At 36.5% G+C, this 23,900-nt stretch overlaps 1 protein-coding gene and 1 long non-coding RNA gene across 3 annotated transcripts; one reads left to right on the forward strand and one right to left on the reverse strand.

Moving 5' to 3' along the window:
* The first annotated feature begins 3,686 nt into the window (after positions 1 to 3,686).
* scara3 (scavenger receptor class A, member 3) lies at positions 3,687 to 18,907 on the forward strand. Of its 2 annotated transcripts, XM_087298531.2 has the most exons (7): positions 3,687 to 3,987; positions 9,843 to 9,878; positions 10,192 to 10,236; positions 12,618 to 12,737; positions 13,880 to 13,960; positions 15,841 to 16,884; positions 17,280 to 18,907. In XM_087298531.2, exons 1-7 carry the CDS (start codon positions 3,981 to 3,983, stop codon positions 17,705 to 17,707), a joined length of 1,761 nt encoding a protein of 586 aa, XP_087154657.1. In that variant the 5' UTR covers positions 3,687 to 3,980; the 3' UTR covers positions 17,708 to 18,907. The 2 variants fall into 2 exon arrangements, with proteins under 2 accessions (XP_087154657.1, XP_087154658.1); XM_087298532.2 differs by lacking the exon at positions 13,880 to 13,960 and having other exon boundaries at positions 3,710 to 3,987.
* Positions 17,405 to 23,900, reverse strand: LOC147839419 (uncharacterized). Its single transcript, XR_015518831.1, has 3 exons — positions 23,229 to 23,900; positions 20,540 to 23,031; positions 17,405 to 20,161 (listed from the first exon to the last, which is right to left on the reverse strand). It is a non-coding gene; the product is annotated as an uncharacterized LOC147839419 (long non-coding RNA).

Consider the following 23,900-nt stretch of genomic DNA (forward strand, 5'->3'; position numbering starts at 1 on the left):
GCCGAAATGTTTGTGTTTTTAAATCACCCAAAGAATGTAAAAATAAAAATAAAACAGTAGGAAGCAATTACTTGATGAGTGTGAAGCATTACCTTTTTGAATAATAGCTTTGACAAGATTGATGCACCAAAAGAGTTTCTTTGAGAGCCGCAAGCGCGCAGGGCAAACTTCAGCACTCTAAATTAAAATGTCCCCAAATTTCTCAGAATTCTCATCACAAGATCAGTCATTTTTATCAGAAAAACAAAAGGAAATTGTGAAAAACTAGGTGGTCTGACTGTTATATACCTAAAATTCATTCATACAACTTATAATTTTTCTAAATAATTAAATAGAACAAATAGTCTTAAAATTCAAATTTATATGGTAAAACATGTAATTTCAGATTCACAATGTTTAAAAGTATCAATTTGATCGTGTTGTCCTTTGGTAGTGCAACTAAAGATCATTCTTATTTCTTTCTTGTGTCTCGTGTTATTCCTCTTTGACTCTCTGAGGAACAATAGCAGACATATGAGAGAGCTGATCCTGAGGTGGAGCATAAACGAGTTTGTTTTTGTAATGAATACATGAAGATGAACAGAAACCTTATCTCTTTTACTCATTTTTCTCAAAGCTCTGTGAGTGATTGGAAAACCCCCACATGGGATGCAGAATTCCCAGAATCTCCTGTACTTGTTTGACCTTTCTTACTTGATAACGTGGCAATTATTATTCTATGATGTCATTGTGTTTGAGGCTATGATTGACATTATTTGACTCTTGAATAGTGCATGATTAATGACTTTGGATGGTTTTAATTAATGAATTATTCTTTAATTCTGACAGGCACCACAAATCCCACATGCTTAATCATGAACAGAAGCCATCAGAGATATGCTTGTCTCTCGTAAATTAAGAAAAAGAAAAAAAAATCATGTGGCTTCATAAGCACAGGCCAATAATACCTATAGATAGAATCACATTTGTTGTCTGTTTTTGAAGATTTCATTGCATATTACAAATAAAAATACTCTATAATAAAAAAAATAATTCTGATCATATATTTACCCTCATTTGTTGCATGACTTTATTTTTATGGAACACAAACAAAGAAGTTTAAAAGATTGTTCATGCTGCTCGTTTATATACACACACACAAAAAAAAACATGTATTTAGTTACCCCATCTTTCAAGCTTCAGACACACATACTTGTACATATGGTTTACAAGGACTCTCAGTAGATTTCATGGGAATGTTACACTGTAAAAATCACTTTTATATGGCCTTTCCGCACCCCTAAACCCAACCCTTACAGCAAAACAGTGGTACATTTTAAATGTCAAAATGCCCTGTTAAGTAATATTTTAAAACATTTCTAATTACGAGGACACAAGATATGTCCTTGTAAACCAGCTTAATAGAGTACAACTAGGTCATACCCATGTCATTATACAATTTCAAAGTGGCCCGTATGCGTCCTTCTGAAACCATACAAATTAAACAAATCTATTCAATCAATTTTATGCCATTTAGTTTGAATACTATACTTGAATAATGTCAATTTAAATACTAATATTGTTTTTATTGAACTACACTCACCGGCCACTTTATAAGGTACACCTGCCCAACAGTACATTGACGCAAATTTCTAATCATCAGCCGAATCACGTGGCAGCAACTCAATGCATTTAGGCATGTAGACATGATCAGGACAATCTGCTGCAGCTCAAACCGAGCATCAAAATGGGGAAGAAAGGTGATTTAAGTGACTTTGAACGTCGCATGGTTGTTGGTGCCAGACGGGCTGGTCTGAGTATTTCAAAAACTGCTGATCTACTGGGATTTTCACGTACAACCATTTCTAGGGTTTACAGAGAATGGTCCTGAAAAAGAGAAATTATCCATTGAGCGGCAGTTCTGTGGGGGCAAATGACTTGTAGATGCCAGAGGTCAGAGGAGAATGGCCAGACTGGTTCGAGCTGATAGAAAGGCAACAGTAACTCAAATAACCACTCTTTACAATCAAGGTATGCAGAAGAGCATCTCTGAATGCACAACATGACAAACCTTGAGACAGATGGGCTACAGCAGCAGAAGACCACACCGGGTGCCACACTTGTTCAGCTAAGAACAGGACACTAAGGCTACAATTCACACAGGCTCACCAAAATTGGACAATAGAAGATTGCCTGGTCTGATGAGTCTCGGTTTCTGCTGTGACATTCGGATGGAAGGGTTAGAATTTTGCATCAATAACATGAAAGCATGAATCCATCCTGCCTTGTATCAACGGTTCAGGCTGATGGTGGTTGTGTAAAGGTGTAAGGGACATTTTCTTGGCATACTTTGAGCCCATTAGTACCCTCTGAGCAATGTGTTAATGCCACAGCCTACCTGGGTGTTGTTGCTGACCATGTTCATCCATTTATAACCATAGTGTACTCATCTTTTGATGGCTACTTCCAGCAGAATAATGTGCCATGTCATAAAGTGTGCATCATCTCAGACTGGTTTCTTGAACATGACAATGAGTTCACTGTACTCAAATGACTTCTACAGTCCCCAGATCTCAATCCAGTAGAGGACCAAAATATCTGAGGAATATTTCCAGTACCTTGTTAAATCTATGCCATCAAGGATTAAGGCAGTTCTGAAGGCAAAAGGGAGTCCAACACAGTACTAGTTCCATGTACCTAATAAAGTGTCCGGTGAGTGTTTATTATATTTGCATGGTGAGATGTATCCTTTTTGAATATTATGCGGAAAAAATAAAACATAAGTACAACTAAATGGTCAGTAAATAATGGCAGTATTATTTATTAAACAGTGTTTTAAGTGATATTTTTAAAACAATCAACGTCTTATCTAAACAAAAATGCTCCATTAAAATCCCACCGGTAACATTCCATCATTTGCTTAATTTCAATTAATTCATGAATAATCAAAAGTCTGAGTTTATGTTTACAAAGTGCTGCTTTAACAATCTTTGAATTATGCCTGATAGATTTGTGCAACATTTTCAAACTCTGACTCAAACTCAACTTTATTATCCCGTTAAGGAAACTAGAAGTGCAGCAAGGTGTTGTAACAGGCTAAGTTCCAAGTACACATTAAAAAAAAATTAACGCATGGCATACAATACATCATGCATCCTCTGGACTCATTTAATGACCCAATGGCCACCATTATAAAAGAATTTCAAATTCTATTTGTCCTGCAAATAGGAACTTTAAAACGATGTCCTGATGGCAGCAGCTTAAACACAGAGTACAATGGGTGATCCGGGGTGCATAGGATTCTCTGAGCTCTCTTTATCGCTATATTTTTTTCTGAACAAGCTTCGCATTTCTATTTAATAAAAGTACATCCCCTTTATATCTTAATTTTAAATTAATATGGCTTAATATGACAAAAAAAAAGCATCTTGAGCATGTAAACACTCTGTTGTTGAGAAAATGTGCAGCAAGTAAAGCTGCACTTTGTTAATAACACAGTAAAATTTATCTCTCGTCTCAACAACAAACTGTCATATGGGGAACAGCATGTCCCTTTCTTTGCTCCATATGGCAAGAGTAACGTGTAAATCTCCATCAACAGAAGATGAAGGTGCCTGTTGCTCCAATACCAGACATTTGCAAACAATTAGGCCGGTGCTCAAGACTGACTCACTGAAGCACATGTCCCACCTCCTCCCTTTCTCCTCCTTCATCCACTCCCTCCCTTTCCCACACAGAAACAATCACTCCCTCTCCCCAGCATGTTTCCCAAAGCTGCACATGGTTACTGTCCAAGGTATTACTTTCCTATGGCTCTGTAGCAAAGAGGCAGCATGTTGTAGAGTGGTGTTGCATGCTGTGCCCACAAGGGTCCTCAACATCGGATTGGTCTGCAGAACTGCTGGTATATTTGGCGTAAACAAATCAGTATGCTTCTTGGTTGATGCTCTGGATCTTGACTTTGATTTTCATCCCAAGTCTGAACATATAACAGAATCAACATGAAAGGTAAGCAGTGTTTCTTTTTACTGATTATATTGCATTGACAGATATGGTTTTTTCATTTATGGGTGATGGATTTATAAATCTCGGTCTTACACGAGTATGCTAACAGCAGGCATTCAGAACCGCAACTCTGAAGGTCTTGAGAAAATGGGAACTGTTGATTTTGGATGCAAGTTTGACATTCTGTTACTTTGTCTGACCACTCTCAGCTTGACACTCTGAATTTTCATATTTCATTTCAGATACTGATCTTAACAAATAATAATTCAATTCAATTAACGCTTTTACAATGTAGATTGTGTTAAAGCAGCTTCACATAGAAGATTATAGTGAATTGAAACAGTGTCAGTCCAGTTTTCAGAGTAGATATTCAGTTTAGTTCTGTTCGGTGTGGTTTAAATTTCACTGCTGAAAGTCCAAACACTGAAGATCAAATCCATAATAATATAAGGTTATCGGTTTTCTTTTTGAAGGCTAGTGGAATGTGGATCTGCATCTTTTGGTTCTGGTGGTATCCTAAATTTCTAAGAAAAGCATCCGAGATTGATATAAAATTTTCTCTCTTATTAATGGATAATCCAGAGGCTTGTGAAATAGCCTGGTTCTTAATGCATTCCTGATGCTGTGAGAGATGTGCAGGGAGTTCTTCATTCGTGATGTGGGCAGCAGGTGTGAAGCCAGTGCTAACCGCACATTCAGCTGTTTTTCCAGTACGCCTGTTCGTAATAGACAGAATAGCTCTTCTTAATCATGGTCGCTGCAATTGAAGTGTGCCTGAACTAATGAAAGAAACTCGCTCTTCATATTTGCTTATAATTAAACACAGAAGGACCTTTTATTGGTCCAAAAAATTGTTTGTTACAGCCTAATGGGGTTGTTTTTGAATTTTGTGGCTTCAGAAAACACACCGTAAAATATCCCAGAGTGTGTTCTTTGATGTAATTAAGGCAACTCATGTGTGACGGTAAACATGCCGATATCTAAAGATGAAAGTGAGATTCACCTCCACTTTAAGTAAGAATGTTTTCAATTACATTTCATTGAACTGCACATACTTTTTAAAATGCGTGTAAAGCAGTTGTACATCAAGCAGAACTGTAGGGACACTTGTCTTTATTAGTTGTGGTTGGGTTTCTGTGGTTTGGAAGGACCCTGCCCTCTGCTTCCCATCTTAAGTTTCAGGCGTTCCTGTCAGTTGTTTTATACCCAGCTGCTCACATAATACCAGCATTACAGTGTGTTTCCTTTGTTTTGGTCCTTTTCAGCTGTGTGTATTCATTTAAAGGCATGGAAAAACTTTTGAACCCACAGTGTGCCATTCTTAAGGACTTCAAAGTTTATAATTGATCCCAAAGAACACCTTACCAAATAGCTTGCCATTGCGAGGTTTGAAGGATTAAGAGAATCCCCAGAAATCGTTGCTGACTATAAGAAGGTTATAAAGAGGTCAACCTCAAGTTCAGCAGTTATTGTCATCTAAAGAGCTCCCAACTCTTGAACTCTGTTAATTCTGTATATGCTGAAAAGAGGATCAGATTCATAACAAATCACATATTAATTTGGGAAGAGTTAAAGACCGCATCTTGATGGATTAAGTGTATCCTGGTGACCAATTCTTTAGAGCTGGCACAGACAATATATTATTTTCTCAGATTAGTATTTTACAAGTCACCGTTGTGAGTCATATGGTTTTGGTTATTCTCACAGTGTTTGGAAGACCCGGGATGAAATTTAAACCTGTACTGATTGGGCAGGGCACAGATGTTGTTTTCGTAGCTGGTTACTAACATACTGTAAAACATCTGCCCAAGTGGACTCAGTTGCTTATGTATGTGCACCTGAGATAACTGATGTTTTAAGATTTTATTCTTTAAATGCTACTTAAGTTGTGTCTATGCCAATGGGATAGGGATCATACTCTTTAAAAATGCACCATATTGGAAAGGTAAAAAAAAATCTTTCTAAATTTAACGTTTAAGAAATGCTGTTGATTTTAAAGAGTAAACAGCAGACATGGCTGGTATTATAATGTTGCATAACATGCAAACCGAAGACTGCTTGCTTGTTCAAATCTTACATCATGCAACTAAATATTGAAAACACTCAAACTCATGCCACCTTTTGTAAACATGCTCCCAGACCTCTGACAAAATCAAGAAACTTTCCATTTCCTCAAATCCTTGAATGACCTATCAAGCTAATTAAATATTCTCTCAGACTTCTTCTCAAGTACTTCTGTTGACCCACCCAGAGTACATTTTTATAAGGTTTCTGGCTTCCATGTGAGCAGTGTTTCATGGGGAATGTAGACATTCAGACCAGACTGGAGGGTCTCCTCCTTTTCCTCTGTACTTTTGGCAACACTCACACTACCACTAGACCCAAGGTTATGCCTGCTCCCAGCCACCTGTGTAGGCAGGACTGGAGGAGAAGTGTAAAGTCTCTCTTTTTCCCTCCCTCATCAAGTTTTTGCCTCTTCTAGTTCTCTGGCTCTGGTAGACCTGACCTCAGCGGCTCGAGTCGTGGATATAAACAATCTGAACTCAGAACATGAGCTTAGCAGTTTTGGCTTGCAGAGCATAGCTCTGAGACGTGCCCGGGGTTTGAAAAATACAGACCCAAGATTTAAAACAAACTGAAAATGAAGCAGGTGCAAACTCCCTGAGACTGTGGTGTTGAGGGATGTTATTTTAAGAGCTCTTGCTGAACAATGGTGTCCAAAAAAAAAAAAAGAGAAAACCGGTTGATGTTTAACAGCATTGACACTGATGACTGGCATACCTCCAGTAACAACTCTGTACTCAGTACTTTCAGTACCAGCCCAGTGCTCAAAATGTCGCCATTAATTGTCATAGTTAGCTCATTGAGACTTGACTATTCTTCTCAGTCAGCAACAAAGTATTATATTCCTTGCATGCATGTGTTTTTTTTTGAAGCAGACCTTCGCTTGTCTCTAATAAAGATACCCTCACATTTTCAAGCTGTTTGTTTTGTAAACATTTCTCCATCCAATTGAACCGTTGGTGAAACATGGATAGTTTAAAGACCTTTGTTCTGATATACAGTTTGAGGAATTATTGCTCACTAGGTGCATCTTATGTCATTTGTTTACGTTTGACCAAGTAACAATTGGCTGTTTTTACTTTTCCACATGTCATGCTACAACTTTAATCCTCTATTCTATTCTGTGCCACAACAGCTGTGTTTTTCCCAGTTAAAACCCTCTATGTAGCTTCTTTATGGACCTGCTCATCTCTTGGGGTTGCAACCAAGAAATATATACTGTATATATTTGCAAAACGCTCAAATATCAAAATATCACCAACCCCTTTATTAGGTACACCATGCTAGTATTGAGGTTTGCCCTTAGAAATGAACTTACTGGCTTAATTCTTTGTGACATTGATTCAACAAGGTGCTTAAAGCATTTCTCAGAGATTTGGTCCATATTGAAATGATGTCTTCACACATTTGCTGCTGACCTGTCGATTATGTGACTCTCTTTCCTCCACATCCTATCGGACTGAGCTCTGGTGACTGTGGAGGCCATTTGAGTTTAGTGAACTCACTGTTATGTTCTTTACACCTTTTCGAGATGTTTCTAAGCTTTGGGATTTGGTGCATTATCCTGCTGTATGTAGTCTCACATGATGGTCATAAAGGCATGGTCATGGTCAGCAACAATATTCAGGTACGCCATGGCATTTAAGGATGCTTAGTTGGTAAGAGGGTAAAATGTGCCAAGATGATTTTACCAGTCTGAATTGTTAATATGGGGCAGGATGGATTCTTGCTTTTATGTTGATTTTGCCAAATTCTGAACACAACATCCAAATGTTGCTGCAAAAAGTGAGAGTCATCAATACAACCTTTTTTCAGTCTTCTACTGTCCAATTATGGTGAGCCTAGTGAATTGTGGCCCTAGTTTTCTCTTATTAGCTGACAGAATTGTCACTGGTTGTGCTGCTGTAGCTCATCTGCTTCAAGGTTGGAGGTGTTGAGTGTTCAGAGATGCTCTTCTTCAGACCTTGGTTGTAGCAAGTGTTTATTAAAGTTAATTTTGTTCCTTTGTTGGCCTCAACCAGTCTGGCTAATGTCCTCTGACCTCTGGTAACGCTCCAGTTTTTTTTCAACCACAGAGCTGTCGCACAGTGAATATTGTCTCTTTTCAGACCATTTTCCAGGTGTGAATATCCCAGTAGAGAAGTTTCTGAAATAATCAGACAAGCCTGACTTGGACCAACAACCATGCCATGTTTAGAGTCACTTAAATAACTAAAAACAGTTTTTAAACTGTATTTTATAGACTGAATTTAAAAAATAAAAATAATTAAAAAAAAAAACTTTTTAGGCTCACATTCACTGTCTAAAAAAAATATTTTTTGAAAAAACCTCATGCATTTTAGCTAGTTTTGTCATCATTAGTTATGTTTCCAATGATATTAATTAGACTTGTGTGCAAAACTGGTAGCCGATATCACATAAAACTAGGGCAATAAAGCAAGTTTTCATCCAATGAGTAAAAGACAGCAAAATGACCACTTACTGATAAACCGATGACAAATTTAAAAAAAGAAACATCTAATTTACTGAAGTAGGGGAAGGTAGGAAGATGTATGGGTCTTTTGTCTTATGTAATAAATTCCTTGCGCCTCAAAAGATGAAGACGAAACGTTATTGAACAGGAGCAATTGAACTACTTAAGACAGGTTTGGGAGGTAATAATACCACATCTTTAGGGACTTTAGAATGAACAAAACAATATTTCAGATATTTTACAATGTGGTTGGTCTGCTTATTTGTCTATTAATGCTGTCCTATTTTACCCATTTTTATTATAACATGAGCTGTTAAAAAACAAATCACATGATTTGTATGTGTATGTTGGAATGTATTTGGTAAATGTGTTTTCATCGTAGTTTATGCACTTTTTTTCTTATTCTATAATAGGTTTATCCTACTCAGTTGTTTTTATGCTCATTTTCAAAATTTGCATGCATCTTGGTGTTTTCATTAGCATTTGTTATGTGATATTCCAAATTGTGCATAATAATAGTTGGATGGAGGCATAGCTATAGACACCAATTTAAATGTTATTCCAGAAAAAAAGGGCATTTTCTTTACACACATCACACTCTGTAAACAAAATGATTTTTGATTTGTGTTTGGACAACATAAATGAATTAAGTTAACTTATAAGTGTTGACAAATTTAAGTGAATTAAACAAAACAATTAAGTTGTCCACACACAAAAAATCAAGGACTGTGTTTTTAAGCTAATTTTAAATAAATAGCTTGATCAAACAGCAAAAGTATTTTCTAACCTCTTTTGATGGTCCTGGGAATGAGGTTTAAACAGATTTTGGCCGACACATTGGCGCATATCTAGGCGCGTTTTAAGCCATCAAAACAAATTCATCAAGATCATTATGCCGTCAAAACAAACTCAATGTAGGTTGCAAAACTTAAAAGACTTGCCCCTTTTTATGTTTCTGACATGTAAAATATTCCCATGTAATGTTTATTCCTCTCCAGGGGATCAATCCTCCAAAAGATCCAATCAGTTTGTACTAAAAACCCTCCCCTGACCAATTTTGTGTAATTGTGCTTGTGTAAAGGTACTTTCCAACAGTGATCTCATCTAATACGAACTAGTCCAAGTCGACTGGTCTATTTCCTCAAGGGAAAGCTATAGTGAAAAGCTCTTACAGTATTTCAGCTCTTAGTTTATGATTTATGTTTCTGGTGATAAAGTGAGCATGTGTGTCATTCCCAAAGATAAGTTAATGCTTCAATCTATTAAACTTAATTTGTGAACACATACATCAACCCTGCTGCTTTTTTCCCTTCTCTTGCAGATAGCTATTGTGGCTACGAAAACCAGCTTTTTAATGGTAAGTTGAGACTTGCTCTTCTTTCACTTTCATTTGAGCCATCTTGATGTAAAGTTATAAAACCAAATATGTGCTTAATCCCCATGGTGGATCTAGTTGTCTACTTATAATCTCCTGCAATTAAAGTCTGAGACCTGACATGTTGAAAAAACGATTGTACGTTGTTTTTGTTCTGAGCAGGAGGGAGATGATGAGTCTTAAGGGGAACTGTGTTTGATTAGCCAACACCGCGAATGTATGATTACGTTCAAGCATGATGTTATAAATTGTAGAGTCATGACTTATTCGTGTTTTGTTCAATCTGTCTTTGTAGAGGAGGACTTAACTGGAGAAGAAGAGGAAATTCCTCCCCTGAGAGGTTAGAAAAATTCATCTTTCTTAAAGATTATTGCTTTTCATATTCACCACACTTCAGAGTACAAAAGATAGAGCTCATGAAAGAAACTGAAAGAAAATTTTAATTTTATTTTTAAAACTGAGTGTGACTTACAATGTTTCTCAAGCATTTGTTAGTGTTTTTATGTATATTTGTCAACATTTATCCCGTACTGTTTCTTTATGATTCTGTACAACAAAGGATTCCCATTTTACTCCATTTTCAAGATGTAAGATACTTCTTTGGTTTCTCCAGAATGTTTCTGTAAAGTTTGGAGAGGGGTCTGGCTGCAGACCTGGTGCAGTGCAATCTGAGCTGCATCCAATGCTTTTTGATGGGCTCACCTAACCCTACCCCTCACAGTGTTGTGACTCGCTCCATTTGAGTGCATTGTGTAAATGCCTTGTGTCACAATTGCATTGACGAGTGATGCAATCTCAGCTTGCATCATAAAGGCTGCATCCAGATACCATTGAAAGTTTCAGCTCAAAATGCCCATCAGATTACTTATTATACAATGCAGAATATGCCCATTTTGAGCTCAAAGCAAAGTGTAGCTGTTGTTATAGTTTGTGCTTTTAAATGCAAATGAGCTTGTTCTCCCTGCCCACCTTTCCCATGTGCATTTCTGTTTCTACTGTGTTGCATCATATGGGACCATGTCAGTGACAGAGATAGACACGGATGAAGCAGTGATCTAGTTTATTAGTCAAAAATACTAATGGCCCATTTCCACAAAATTATACAATACGTTACGGTATGCTTTTTGGTAGTTTCCACTGTCAAAGGGTACCTAAAAGCAAACCGTACCATACCACTTTTTGGTCACCCTTTGCAAATTGTACCAACAGGCCCATAAGGTGGAGCTAAACTCGCAGCTGAACGCTATTGGTTTACAGAGATGCGTCACTCCCAGAAGCACCATTTTTAAAAACACAGTGAAGACATTACAACATAATAATATATACTTTTAATAACAAGCCATGGCCGACCCAAGCTCAAACAAACCTTGTTGTCGTCTTGATATACAGCCACAAAGCCAAGGAGAACAAAATCTGTGGTGTCCTGTTATTGTTTTACGAGCCATTCTAAAATGCAAGGGGTTTCATGGTCTATGTTTGAAATAACTAACTTTTTTGAGTTTATATTAATTACGTGCTCGTGATCATTAAAGCACTCTGATATCTGATCCTGTCAGAAAGAGACAAACGCGAGAGTGAAGCGCGAAAAAGCAAAGGAGAAGCTGGGAAAATACAGCAGCAAATGATTCTTACAGCTTCCTAAAACATGAATAAACTGCCATGTTTAACTATTATCATCACCTTCTGGACTATTATGAGCTTGGAATGACGGAATTACTCTCTAACAGAGGTTACTTGTGCTGGAGAAGATTACAGACAAAGATGAGAGGTTTGGTTATGTTGCGTGTTGTTTTTAACCCTAACCCAAAAAAGGACTAAATGTAAGCTGTGTGTAGTTTTTCTGTAATTGGAAACATAAAGGAGATTGTAAGGGGCTGTATGTGATCATATATGTTGAATTTATCTATTTACTTCATATAATTGCAGACGTTACAGTAGGCTATTTTGCACTGTGATTAAGCTGCAGTTATTATCAAATTATGTTCATAGAAAGGTTAGTGATGAACATTTATACACAAGTATTTATGTGTATAAAGCAGGGGTGGCCAACCCTGTTCCTGGAGAGCCACCTTCCTGCAGATTTCAGTTGCTACTCATATCAAACACACCTGAACCAATTAATTAGGACCTGAACACCACCTGATAATTACAGGCAGGTGTGTTTGATATGGGTTGCAACTGAATGTGTGTTTGAACAGGGTTGGCCACCCCTGGTATAAAGCATCTGTTTTGTGAAAAGTGCTTTTCATATGATATGTGAATGACATTTGCGGCTTTACTTTGACATTTCCTCTAGCAATAATAATGTCGACATTTTGTCATAAACAATGCTCAGCAAAAGAGTACCAATGGTACCCTTTTGGCAGTGGAAGCTCAAGCCTGATAAAGGTGACCCGTACCAACTTGTACCACATCATACTGTACCACCCAGTGAAAACGGGCCATAATAGATGCCCTTTAAACATTTGGTTCTTGAAAATGTTCAAAATCTGAAAAGCTTCATTTACACAATTGGCTCAGCTGAATTATTGGTCAAGTCCAATTTGAGTCTCTTTATTGTTTTTATTTGTCATGCACAGTTTAATTTAGATTTTAGGATCAGGATTTTTTTTTTCTTAAAGCATTTGGATATACCGGTTAATTTAGGATTAGACAAAAGGCCAAATCTTGCATGAATACCAGGTTACATTACGAGAACTGAGTATTGTTTTGTGTTCACAGGAAGGGCAAGAGGAGGATGTATGAAATGTCAGCAGACACATTCTCTTCAACTAGCTGTCAAAATGCTGTATGGCTTTTTAGCTTTGCTCATCATTGCAGTGGCTGTCTTGGCATCCCTTGGTAAGTTTTCGTGGCACTACAATACTTTTTATTTCAAGGAGTAAGGGGAGTAGGGAGTAGAAACTTGGATATGAATACAAAGCTGGGGGAGACTTATATGAACCAGCGAACGAACTGTAGGACACCCCTGATTTTCATCCACCCATGGTTACAACAGACAGCGTGGGTTTTCTTTAGCATACTACTCACAAATCAACAATTTTCAGATTTCATAAATATAAGCAGGCCAAAACCTGGTCTTGCATGGACACAATCTACCATCGTGTGTAACTTAAGATGCCTTTTTTTTTTACTTTTTCACAAATTATGATCACTAAAGCTGAAAAATTAAGAATTCTACAAAAACAATTAACTAATATTTTAAGGTCAAACATCCACTAATATTTATATAAAACAACTACAAATGCATGTTTCGAATGCAAAAAGAACTTCATGAACGTTGTCACAAACACAGGATGTAGTGCTACCACATCAGCCAACAACATAGCTAAACTGTGGCAAAACAAATCAAGAAGAATGTTGTTTGGTTTGATTTCAAGTATATGATGACAAGATGATTGTTTCATTTGAAGAAATGAGAAAATAGGCTTAACTACAAGGGATTTTAGAATGATGCCACACGCACATCTGTTTCCTATTGCAGTAACTCCTCAAAAATGTTGTTGTATAACAAGCAGTGGTGCATGTAATGTGCATACTGTTATGTTACTCAATTTTACGTTGGAAGTAATCTGAAGTTTGCACAAGTCAAATTATATCAAAGCATCCTGTTTAATGACAAAAAGTAAGCCATTTCCTTTTAGCACCTTTTAGAAAGCAACAGGTGATATGCAGACATACAGCTGGAATAGAAATTACAACCGCAGGCGAGGGTCCATTTCGCTTTACCGCTCCCCATAGTCCGAGATTAAGTCTTGATGTGTGAAAAAAAAGTTCCGGAAAGAATTCCAAGCACATTTATTCCCAGAGGAAACAGAGATCACTTAAACTGCATTTGCTATTCCAACATTCCAGCAATATTATGTAATATTCCTGTTTTTTTTTTTGTTTTTTTGTTAGAATTCAAACTTCTTTTTTTTACTTGTCATATAATCTTAATCTCTGAAATGAAAGTTTTAATATAAATAAATGTGTCTTGTTAGTTTTCAGGAGAGTTGACAGCTTGTATGAAGATGAATCATTTTACCACAAACAGATGTCCAAAGTAGAGGAAAGTGTAAAAGGCAAGAAATCTAATTGCATATTCATGTATTTTGGGCACTGTTGTGTATCATAACATATACAATTGTGTTATTTTAATAATAATTAAAATAACTATTTTTAAAATAACTATATATTTAAAAAGTACTATTACATTTTTTTAAATGTTTATATTTTTATGGTAAAAAGTTGTTTTTGTCAGTTTTATTAGTGTTCATATACACTACCTGACAAAAGTCTTGTTGTCGATCCCAGTTGTATGAGCAACAAATAATAACTTGAATTCTAGCTGATCAGATGGAAAAGTGGCAGAAGGTAGATTAATTTGATGAATCATCTGTTGAGCTGCATCCCAATCATCACTTATACTGCAGAAGACCTATTAGACCCTGCATGGACCCAAGATTCTCACAGAAATCAGTCAAGTTTGGTGAAGAAAAAAACATGGTTTGGGGTTACATTCAGTGAGAGATCTGCAGATAGTGGATGGCAACATCAACAGCCTAAGATATTAAGTAATTTGTGCTGCCCATTACATTACAAACCACAGGAGTGGGCAAATTCTTCAGCATGATAGCACTCCTTCTCATACATCAGCCTCCACATCAAAGTTCTTAAAAACAAAGAAGGTCAAGGTGCTCCAGGATTGGCAAGCCCAGTCACCAGACATGAACATTATTGAACATGTCTGGGGTAACATGAAGAAAAAGACAATGAAAATTAATCCAATCTTGATGAACTCTGGGAGTCCTGCAAGAACGCTATTTCTGCCATTCCAGATGAATTTATTTATAATTTATTTGAGTCATCGCAAAGATCTCTGAATAGAGTCCTCCAAGCTCATGGGAGTCATGCACAATGTTAACTCTTTTTAAACTGCATCACGACTTTGTTCTATACTGTACATTATTGCTGTTCAGTGACAAGACTTTTGTATAAGCAATATCAGACCTTACTGTCCTAATTAAATAATTAAAAATTAAGGCATGATCATATTTTATTTTAATAAAATAAGCGTAATCTAGAGGCCTGTGCCTTTCATATAAGCCATTTCTGATAGCAAATGATCAGCTAGAAGTCTAGTTATTATTTGTTGTTCATAAAACTTAGATAGGTGACAAGACTTTTGTCAGGTAGTGTATGTATTATTATTATTAATCTTGTTGTTATTTTTTTATAGTTTTAGTCATTTAGTATTTAAATCTAGTGGGATAGTTCACTCAAATCTAAATTGTGCCAACGTTTCACCACTCAAAATGTTACCAAAATGTATTGCTTTAGTAAACCAAGAGAAAATACGATTTTAATTGACCATAAGATAAGCAAATGATAATATCATTATTTTTGGTGGACAATCTGAAACCTTTTTTCCTCTTATGATTTTAGTTAACAATAAACTACTAATATACAACATAAAAATGAAACTGTTAAAAAAAATTGCATTCTTTGCAAAAAATAGCGTTCTTGCAGGACTCCCAGAGTTCATCAAGTTTGGATTAATTTTCATTGTCTTTTTCTTCATGTTACCCCAGACATGTTCAATAATGTTCATGTCTGGTGACTGGGCTTGCCAATCCTGGAGCACCTTGACCTTCTTTACTTTCAGGAACTTTGATATGGAGGCTGAAGAATGAGAAGGAGCAATATCCTGCTAAAGAATTTGCCCTCTCCTTTGGTTCTCATAACGTTCCTTCTGTTAAAAATAGGCCTGCTAGATTTATGAAATGTGGGAATCAAATCTCTCGGTTCACTTCCTGTGGTTAATGAACCCCTCAGAGAATTAAATCTCAGGAGGTTTTATATTATAGAAATAATGACCTAAGCAACAGCTGTGCACACACTTTTTAAACTGTATTTTTTGCCAGAGATGCATGATAATCACAGTTTGCTTGTTCTTCTGCAGATATCAGAACAGCAAGCAACTATTCCACTTGCTTAGACGTGGCACAGTTCCAAGAGGAGATTGCCAGACTGAAGAAGGAGTTTGAAGAAATCCAGAAGACGATACTCAGTCAAGAGCAACAGATGAATGAGGCGACCCAATCCCAGCAAAGTCTTACACAATCCAGCAAAAGAATGGCAAGAGACTTCCAGGCCTTAGGAATGATCATCAAGAGTGTGAACCAGTCTCTGAGCCAGTATCTAAATCAAGTATCTGGCTGGCAGGTTGTAATTAATGAAACCGATCATGGGATGAAAACCCTTGTTGAGGATCAACATGATTTGAAGGCCACAATGCAGCAAGTCAACACAACTGTCGCCCTTAGTGGATTGTGGATAGGTGCTCTTCAGAGAAAAGCAGAAGAGGAGACCTTGGTGCTTCAAAAAATAACAGCAGACTGGCAGAATTACAGCAGAGTTTTAAGCACCCTGAAGACCAATACAAGTATAACCATGCAGAACCTGAGGGTTGTTCAAAATAGCATCTCTGCCACTCAGCAACGTATCAGTACGAGTTCAGAGATGGTGCATGACCTCACTCTGCAAGTCATGAACCTTCAGATGCAACTAGACAATGTTTCGTCTTACATTGACGAGCATGAGGAGAACATGCATGACCACCAGTACCACGCCAAGTATTATGAGAACCGTACTGGGGAGCGATTTGTCACTTTGGATGCAAGAATGGACTCCATTGAACATGAGATTGACACAATCTCTTCCAGCATTAATGCAACCGTCAACCATGTTCAAAGCATGTACAAATACATCAACATGGAGAGCTCATCTTGCCAATCCAGACTGGGCAGTCACACGGAGGATTTGCAGAACCTAAACAACACAGTCTTGCTTCTTCTTCACCTAGCTGATACTCTAAGATTGCAGCACATGATGCTGAATGAACGTCTCGAAAATGATGTAAGGAGTCTCACTGTGGTGACGGAGGAGATGAAGCTGGTAGACACCAGTCATGCAGAACTGATCCAAAACTTCACAATTCTTAAAGGTGGTTATCAACCTGTAGTCCAGAGTTTCTCAAATCTTACCATGTAGAGCAGGGATTTCAAAATAAGTTCCTGGAGAGACCTGCAAAGTTTAGTTCCAATCCTGCTTTAACACACTTACTTGTAGGTTTCAAACAAGCTCTAAAGGACTCCGTTTGATCATGTGTGTTTAATGAAGATTAAAGCCAAACTATGCAGAGTTGTGGACCTCCTGATTGGAGCTGATTTGCAACCGAGTGCTGTCGAGCCATTGTCCTGAAGAGTTAAATTTTAACTTTGAGCAAATCTTGAAGTCACTAATTTCCTGGTTCAGATTAGTGTGATTAGGCTGATGTGTCTACAGAAATAATAGATTCACTTGCATCTTCTTTAAGTGTCTTTTTCTGGATTCTTTTAGGTTTGCCTGGTCCTCCAGGTCCAAAGGGAAACAGGGGAGAATCGGGAGCCAAAGGATTTGGTGGCTTAATGGGAATGAAAGGAGAGAGGGGAATTGCTGGGAATCGTGGACCTCAAGGACTCAAAGGCTCTATAGGAATTAAGGGCGATCAAGGCTTGCTAGGAGTTTCTGGTATGAAAGGTGGACCAGGAGTTAAAGGAGAAAAGGGGTCTTTAGGGCAGCCAGGACCTCGTGGTGAAAAGGGACAAAAGGGGGATATGGGGGTTTCTGGAAAAGATGGAATTCCAGGCCCAAAAGGACCAACAGGAATCCGGGGTCAAGCTGGACTTCCAGGAGTACATGGACCTTCTGGACCGGTAGGAATACCAGGTCCTGTGGGACCACCAGGGCCGGCTGGACCACCTGGGCCACCAGGAGAGGCTGTGTAGAGGTCATAGCCTTAAAAGTACCCCAAATGTTTATACATCATCTCCCTTTCTTGATCGAGTGATGTTTTTTCTAGTAATAGACAGTGGTAGATGCTGACTTGGAGATCTCCCTCTAAAGAAGAAGACCATTGTGGGGACTCTCAGAAGCCCGCATGTGCATTCCCCAAACATGGAACTTGCTCTGAACAATAATATACTTTGCATCACTCTTTGGATTGACCTCAAGCTTGATTCTTTAAACGAGCCACATCACAACAGTCTTGTTTTATCAATGGTTATAGAGCCAGGCTGCTTCGGAACCTTTATTTGCACTAGGTACCATACATTAGACTCAATCATTAGCCATAATCAGCATATAAAGACAGATGAACAATAAGGCGAAAGAGACTGTCCATTATTGTTTTTATAGTGTATATAGTTGTGCAAAACATTTCCAGTTTATGTGGACATCATAATTTTTACAGGTTCTATTTGCATCATAATCCCCTAGCATTCAGAGCAGGTACTCTGAAATATGATTTTTATTATGAGGTGAAGTAAAGCAAATTGTTTCCACTTATCAGAGGCAAACACTGTGTGAATAGTACTAGTGAACACATCATTTTACAATTTCTGACATTACATAATCCAAAGAAATGAGCACTGTGAACTGTCTGCTCAGACAAATTTATTCATTCATTGACAATGAGCAATGCAATTTTGTTTTATTGTTCATATAGGTGTGATTTCTAAATTTGTAAATATAGAGTTTAACAGAATTTTTAAAGTGTTGGGTACTGTTTATATGGGTGGGCTTTATGATGTGTTAGTATATATCATAAAGGTTATAATAATGTAACCTTAAAACTAGACATTTTTGTTCAGAGAGTACACTAAGTAAAGCATTTCATAGCAAAACCAAAAAAAAAACTAACAGAATAAATACATTATTCAGAGTAAAATTTATTTTGCAACATTTTAATTTGGCGTTTTGGTCATGTCATGTTGAATGTTTGATCTTTATAAGTTCCACCTAGATTTAAAGAATCCCCCAAGAAAAGTGTGCATAATATCAAAACAAACTGCATTGCTTGGAATATGTTTTAAAATAAAGATAAGAGACTCTTATTACATAAACATGTAATGTAATAGTGAGAAGATATATAACAGCATAAACGGTTTCCACATGTCAATAAATCATCTTCATGGTTACAGTAGAAAGGTTGGCTCCATTTGATGGATCATTATTTGGCTTGTTTTGTCAAAGAGTATTTTTAAAAGCATATGCTATGGTGAAATAAGATCTACACAATCAAAATTTAATCTACTGTTAGAAATCCAAGGGTCTCCAACCCTGCTCCTGTTGCGCTTCTGTCCTGCAGATTTCAGATCAACTTTCAGATAAACAACTTAAACTACTTGATCTGAATTCCTATATTCTCGTGTAGGTACTTGAGACAATCTAAATTTGACAGCAGCAGTGTGTGTGATTTGAATCTGCAATCTGGTTAGACCAATGTTACTCAGTCTAACATTCTGATTGTTTTTACTGTAGTAATTTTATTTTTTACCTACTTATGAATTTAAACAAGTATTTTTTCACATACAGTTTTTCACCTACTACATCTGTTATTTTATGTATAACGACCGTTAAATTACAGAAATTGACCATAAAATAACACGTGTTAAAGTACGGAATTTTACCATAAAATAATGAGCCTAAAAATTACAGAAATTTTTTGCCGTAAAATAACGGAAGTAAAAAAAAAAGGTTAAATAACAGCCGTAAAATTACAGAAATGTGCCATAACATCATAGCTGTTGAAAAACGTAAAATAACAGTCATTAAATTACAGAAATTTCCTGTAAAATAATGGCTGTTAAATTATAGAATTTTACTGTAAAACAACGGCTGTTATTTATATAATTTTACCGTAAAATAATGGCCATTTAACTACTTAACTTTATCATAAAATAATAGCTGTTAAATTACATAAATTTACCATGAAATAGCAGTCGTTAAGTTACAGAAGTTTACCGTGAAATAATGGGTATTTACAAAGTGTAATATAATGGCCATTAAATTACAGTAATTTCCCGCAATATAACAAATGCTTAAAAAACATAAAATAGCGCATGTTAAATTACAGAATTTTCCCATAAAATAGCGGCCGTTAATTACATAATTTTACGACAAAATGACAGCCGTTATTTTATGGTAAAATTCTGCAATATAACAGCCATTATTTTATGGTAACATTCTGCAATTTAAATACAGAATCTTACTGTAAAATAATGGCCGTTAAATTACAGAATTTTACCATAAAATAATAGCGGTTAAATGACACAAATATACAATAAAATAATGCCTGTTATATTTCAGAAATTTACCATAATTCAAAAATAGGCTTTTTTTGCTGTATTTTTACAGTAGATTTTCATCATTTTCTTGAACTTATGATAGTTAATATGGAACTGGGTCCCACTTTATATTAAGTGGCCTTAACTAATAAGTACTTACACAGGAATTAATAGTTTGTTACAATGTACTTATTGTGTAAATACATGTATTTACTGTGTACTTATGCTTGATTAAATACATGTATGTAATTACATCTATAATTAACCTTTGTAATTACATTTGTAAATACACTTTTGACCATCCCTTACACCTTAACCTACCCTTAAACCTACCCACAACACCAAACCTGTTCATAACCCAACCTCTATTCCAACTCAAAAGCACCAGAAGTGTTCTCAAATACATTATAAACACAGTAAGTACATTGTATTTATTTTTTTATGTAAGTACATAGTAGCTAGGGACACTTAATATAAAGTGGGACCTGGAACTGTACATAAATATTGTGAGGTTTCATAATTTATACAAAATGATACATTTTGAACGTTGCTATAATTCAAACAATCAGTCATAAATGCAAAACAGTGTTTTAATAATTTATTCAACAAAAATGAGCATAACTGGAACAAAATTTAACTAGAAAAATTTGTCCAAAAGATAAAATTAGACCACTGCAACAGCATAAAAATCTGTTTGTTTATAACTACAACAATATAAAGATAAAAAAAAAAAAAAAACATATCATGGCTGGCACAATAGACCCCTTTCACAAGAGGGTGGTGACACATTTCAATAGTAATCAGCATCGTAACCATTCTGGGTTGGAAATTATTAAGTAGCATGTCACTATAGCCACTTTTCTCCTGCAGGGCATACAACTTTTAGGTTTGATTTTTCACAAATCAATTTGGTTCTCCAATTTTGTTTAATACTGGGTGGGCTTATCTCTATTGTTCCTATAATTTCCTCAAACATTTTCATTCTGGGTTGTCCTATCCTCTTCTTGGCTACCTTTAGGAGAAGCGTCTTGACCTCTTCCACTGACCATGATGCTGCATTTCAGGTGCATTTTTTTTCTCTTTGGGATTTTATTTCTGATCAATTGGTATCACTTGGAACCTCACACTTGTCTAGTTCTTTTAGTTAATTTGGACAGAATAAAAGTTATTTAGTTTAGGTACCTTTAGTCCTAGTTTGATTAGTGCTTACACTGTCTTTTTTAAAACTGAACCTACAGAAGTTTTAAAAAGTAGCTTCAGTCTATGGCACGGAGGGGCAAACTTGATCCTTGAGGGCCAGTGTCCCTGCAGACTTTTTGCTTCAAAACTAATCAAACACACCTGTATACACTAATCAGTGTCTTCAAGACCACTAGAAAGCCACAGGCAGGTGTATTTGATTAGGGTTGGATCAAAACTGTGCAGGACACAGGCCCTCCAGAATCAAGTTTGCCCATCCCTGGTCTATTATGGGAAATGACTGAACATCCAAAACAATGCTGTGTTCTGAGTTAATGTGCTTGTTGTTTAATCAGTTGTGAATTTGTAAAGAGGCTATAAAATGTGTAAAGTGTGAACTGGCTCACTGCACTACAAATGAAGACACATTTTCATCTACGACGAGAACAATCAGGTGTGGTTGAGCATTCTGCAGTTTTTATGATTGCATTCTATGACCTTTTTTTCAGTTTGGTTATATATTTAGTCCATATTGTATACTTACTCCAGTCCAGCTGCATTAGAGCCTATTTAGAAAAGGACTGAGACACATCGTAAGCAGAGTTGGACTGCTTGTTTAGTGCACACTAAAGTTCAGATGGCATTAATGCATATTCAAACAACCCCACTAACGCACCAGAATTAAAATCCCCCTTTATTGATTTTATGTCTTGACTTAGATGAATGTAGAGAGCTGATCTTTTACAGATTTACTTTTTTATAATCTATGATGGCTAAGTTGTATTTATCAAATTAAAATTATGAATGAGGCCCGTGTACACAGAGTGAGATTAAACAGCACAAATGTACTACAAAATAATGCTCTTCAATCGAAACAAAAGATCTCTATGGAGCCATTCACAATAGGCGTGATCATTCGCAGTGTTGTTTTTTATTTTTCTGACCAATACAGCTATCCAATATGCCAGTAGTTCCCAACCTTTTTTGCCCAAGACCCCCTTTTCCCCCAGAAAATATAGTAAGCCAGAAAATTTTATAATAATATTATTAAATGTGATAAAAGTTTGCAGTAGGTATGACAAAACATGTGTTGTTTTCAAACAAACGCTTGTTTACTACTATCTAGATATGTTTCTGCACAAATAATAGCCTAATGTAAAATATAAAAGCAAAACATCAGTTGGCCATTTGTGTTGGGTGCATCTTGTGATATTGGGGATGAGTCGTCTTTAAATGTCTTATAAATTTGGACAGCCTCATCCATTTGTTAGCACACTGTAAAAAATGAAAGGTTGAGTTAATTAAAAAATTTTAAAGCAACTGACTGCAAAGAAATTTTGAGTTTATTAAACTTCAGTGGTTGAAATTGTGCCTAATAATTTTTAGGCTGACTGAAAAGGCTGGTTTAAGTCAAATATACTTTACGGAATAATTTGGCACAACTTCAACCACTAAAGCTAAATAAACTCTTACACAGAGTGAGATTAAACAGCACAAATGTACTACAAAATAATGCTCTTCATTCAAAACAAAAGACCCTTATGGAGCCATTCACAATAGACGTGATCATTCGCAGTGTTGTTTTTATTTTTTCCAACCAGGGCAGTTATCTAGTTGGCCATAGTTTGGAGCTTTAGACCACAAACCACTCATTGGTGGTGCTACAGCACAGAGAACTGTTTTGAAAACCAGTTTAGAAACAGTTTTGAAAACCAGTTTAGAAACCAAAGAAAAGGGTTGAGAGTTTATCTTTGGTGTGAAAGGGTCTTTAGATGATTGATATTTAAATGAGATGATGTGGAATCCTTTCAAAGCAGGGGTGTTCACACTCAGTCCTGGAGGGCCAGTGTCATAGAGAGTTTAGCTCCAACTCTAATCAAACACACCTGAACCAGTTAATCAAGCTCTTTCGAGATATACTAGAAACTTCCATGCAGGTGTGTTGAAGCAAGTCGGAGTTAAACTCAGCAGGACACCACCCTCCAGAACCAAGTTTGGACACCCCTGCTGTAAAGCCACTGTTCAGTCTTTTGTTTGTTTAAGAAATCTGTTTATTCCTCAGTTATTTCTTTCTCAGGTTCACTACTCTGAAAAATGTTTTCTAGGCTTCATCTTCAGCTTGTTGTTTATGATACAATCCAATATTCTGATCCAGAAAACAAATTCTCTTAGGAAATTGGTTCCTTGTGGGAATGACAGGATAATAGTGAGTGTGTGGGAACCAGCTGAATCTTTAAACACCATAATCATCAGCCAAACTTCACATTTCCAGCTTTCTAATGAGTTCCAGTGGAACTAGGTTTTGGTTGCCTGTGTGTCATTATGTGACTAGCATTGGCAAGTGTTAAGGAGATAAAGCCTAGGGGATTTAAATGTTCAAGAAAGATGTCTACCAACATCACTCAGACCATGTCATGTATCTAGGCAAGTGAATGTGTCATGAATTGTAAATGACAAAAATAATAAAAGAACACCATTTTTGTGAACAAAGAAGTAATTTACTTATTATTCTCAAGCTAGCAGCCATTATAGTCGACTGTTCTGAGAACTACTTGTTTGTATGTTGAGTCTTTTGGTTAGTTGTTTGTGTGGATGCCATTGTAATATTTTTGTGTAATGTAAATATTTGATTGCTCCTTGTGTAGTGTAGATGGGATAAAGCTGTGGATACATC

The sequence above is a fragment of the Danio rerio genome, chromosome 20 (genome assembly GCF_052040795.2).
Source record: "Danio rerio strain M-AB ecotype USA chromosome 20, GRCz13ab, whole genome shotgun sequence".
NCBI classification, from domain to species: domain Eukaryota; kingdom Metazoa; phylum Chordata; class Actinopteri; order Cypriniformes; family Danionidae; genus Danio; species Danio rerio.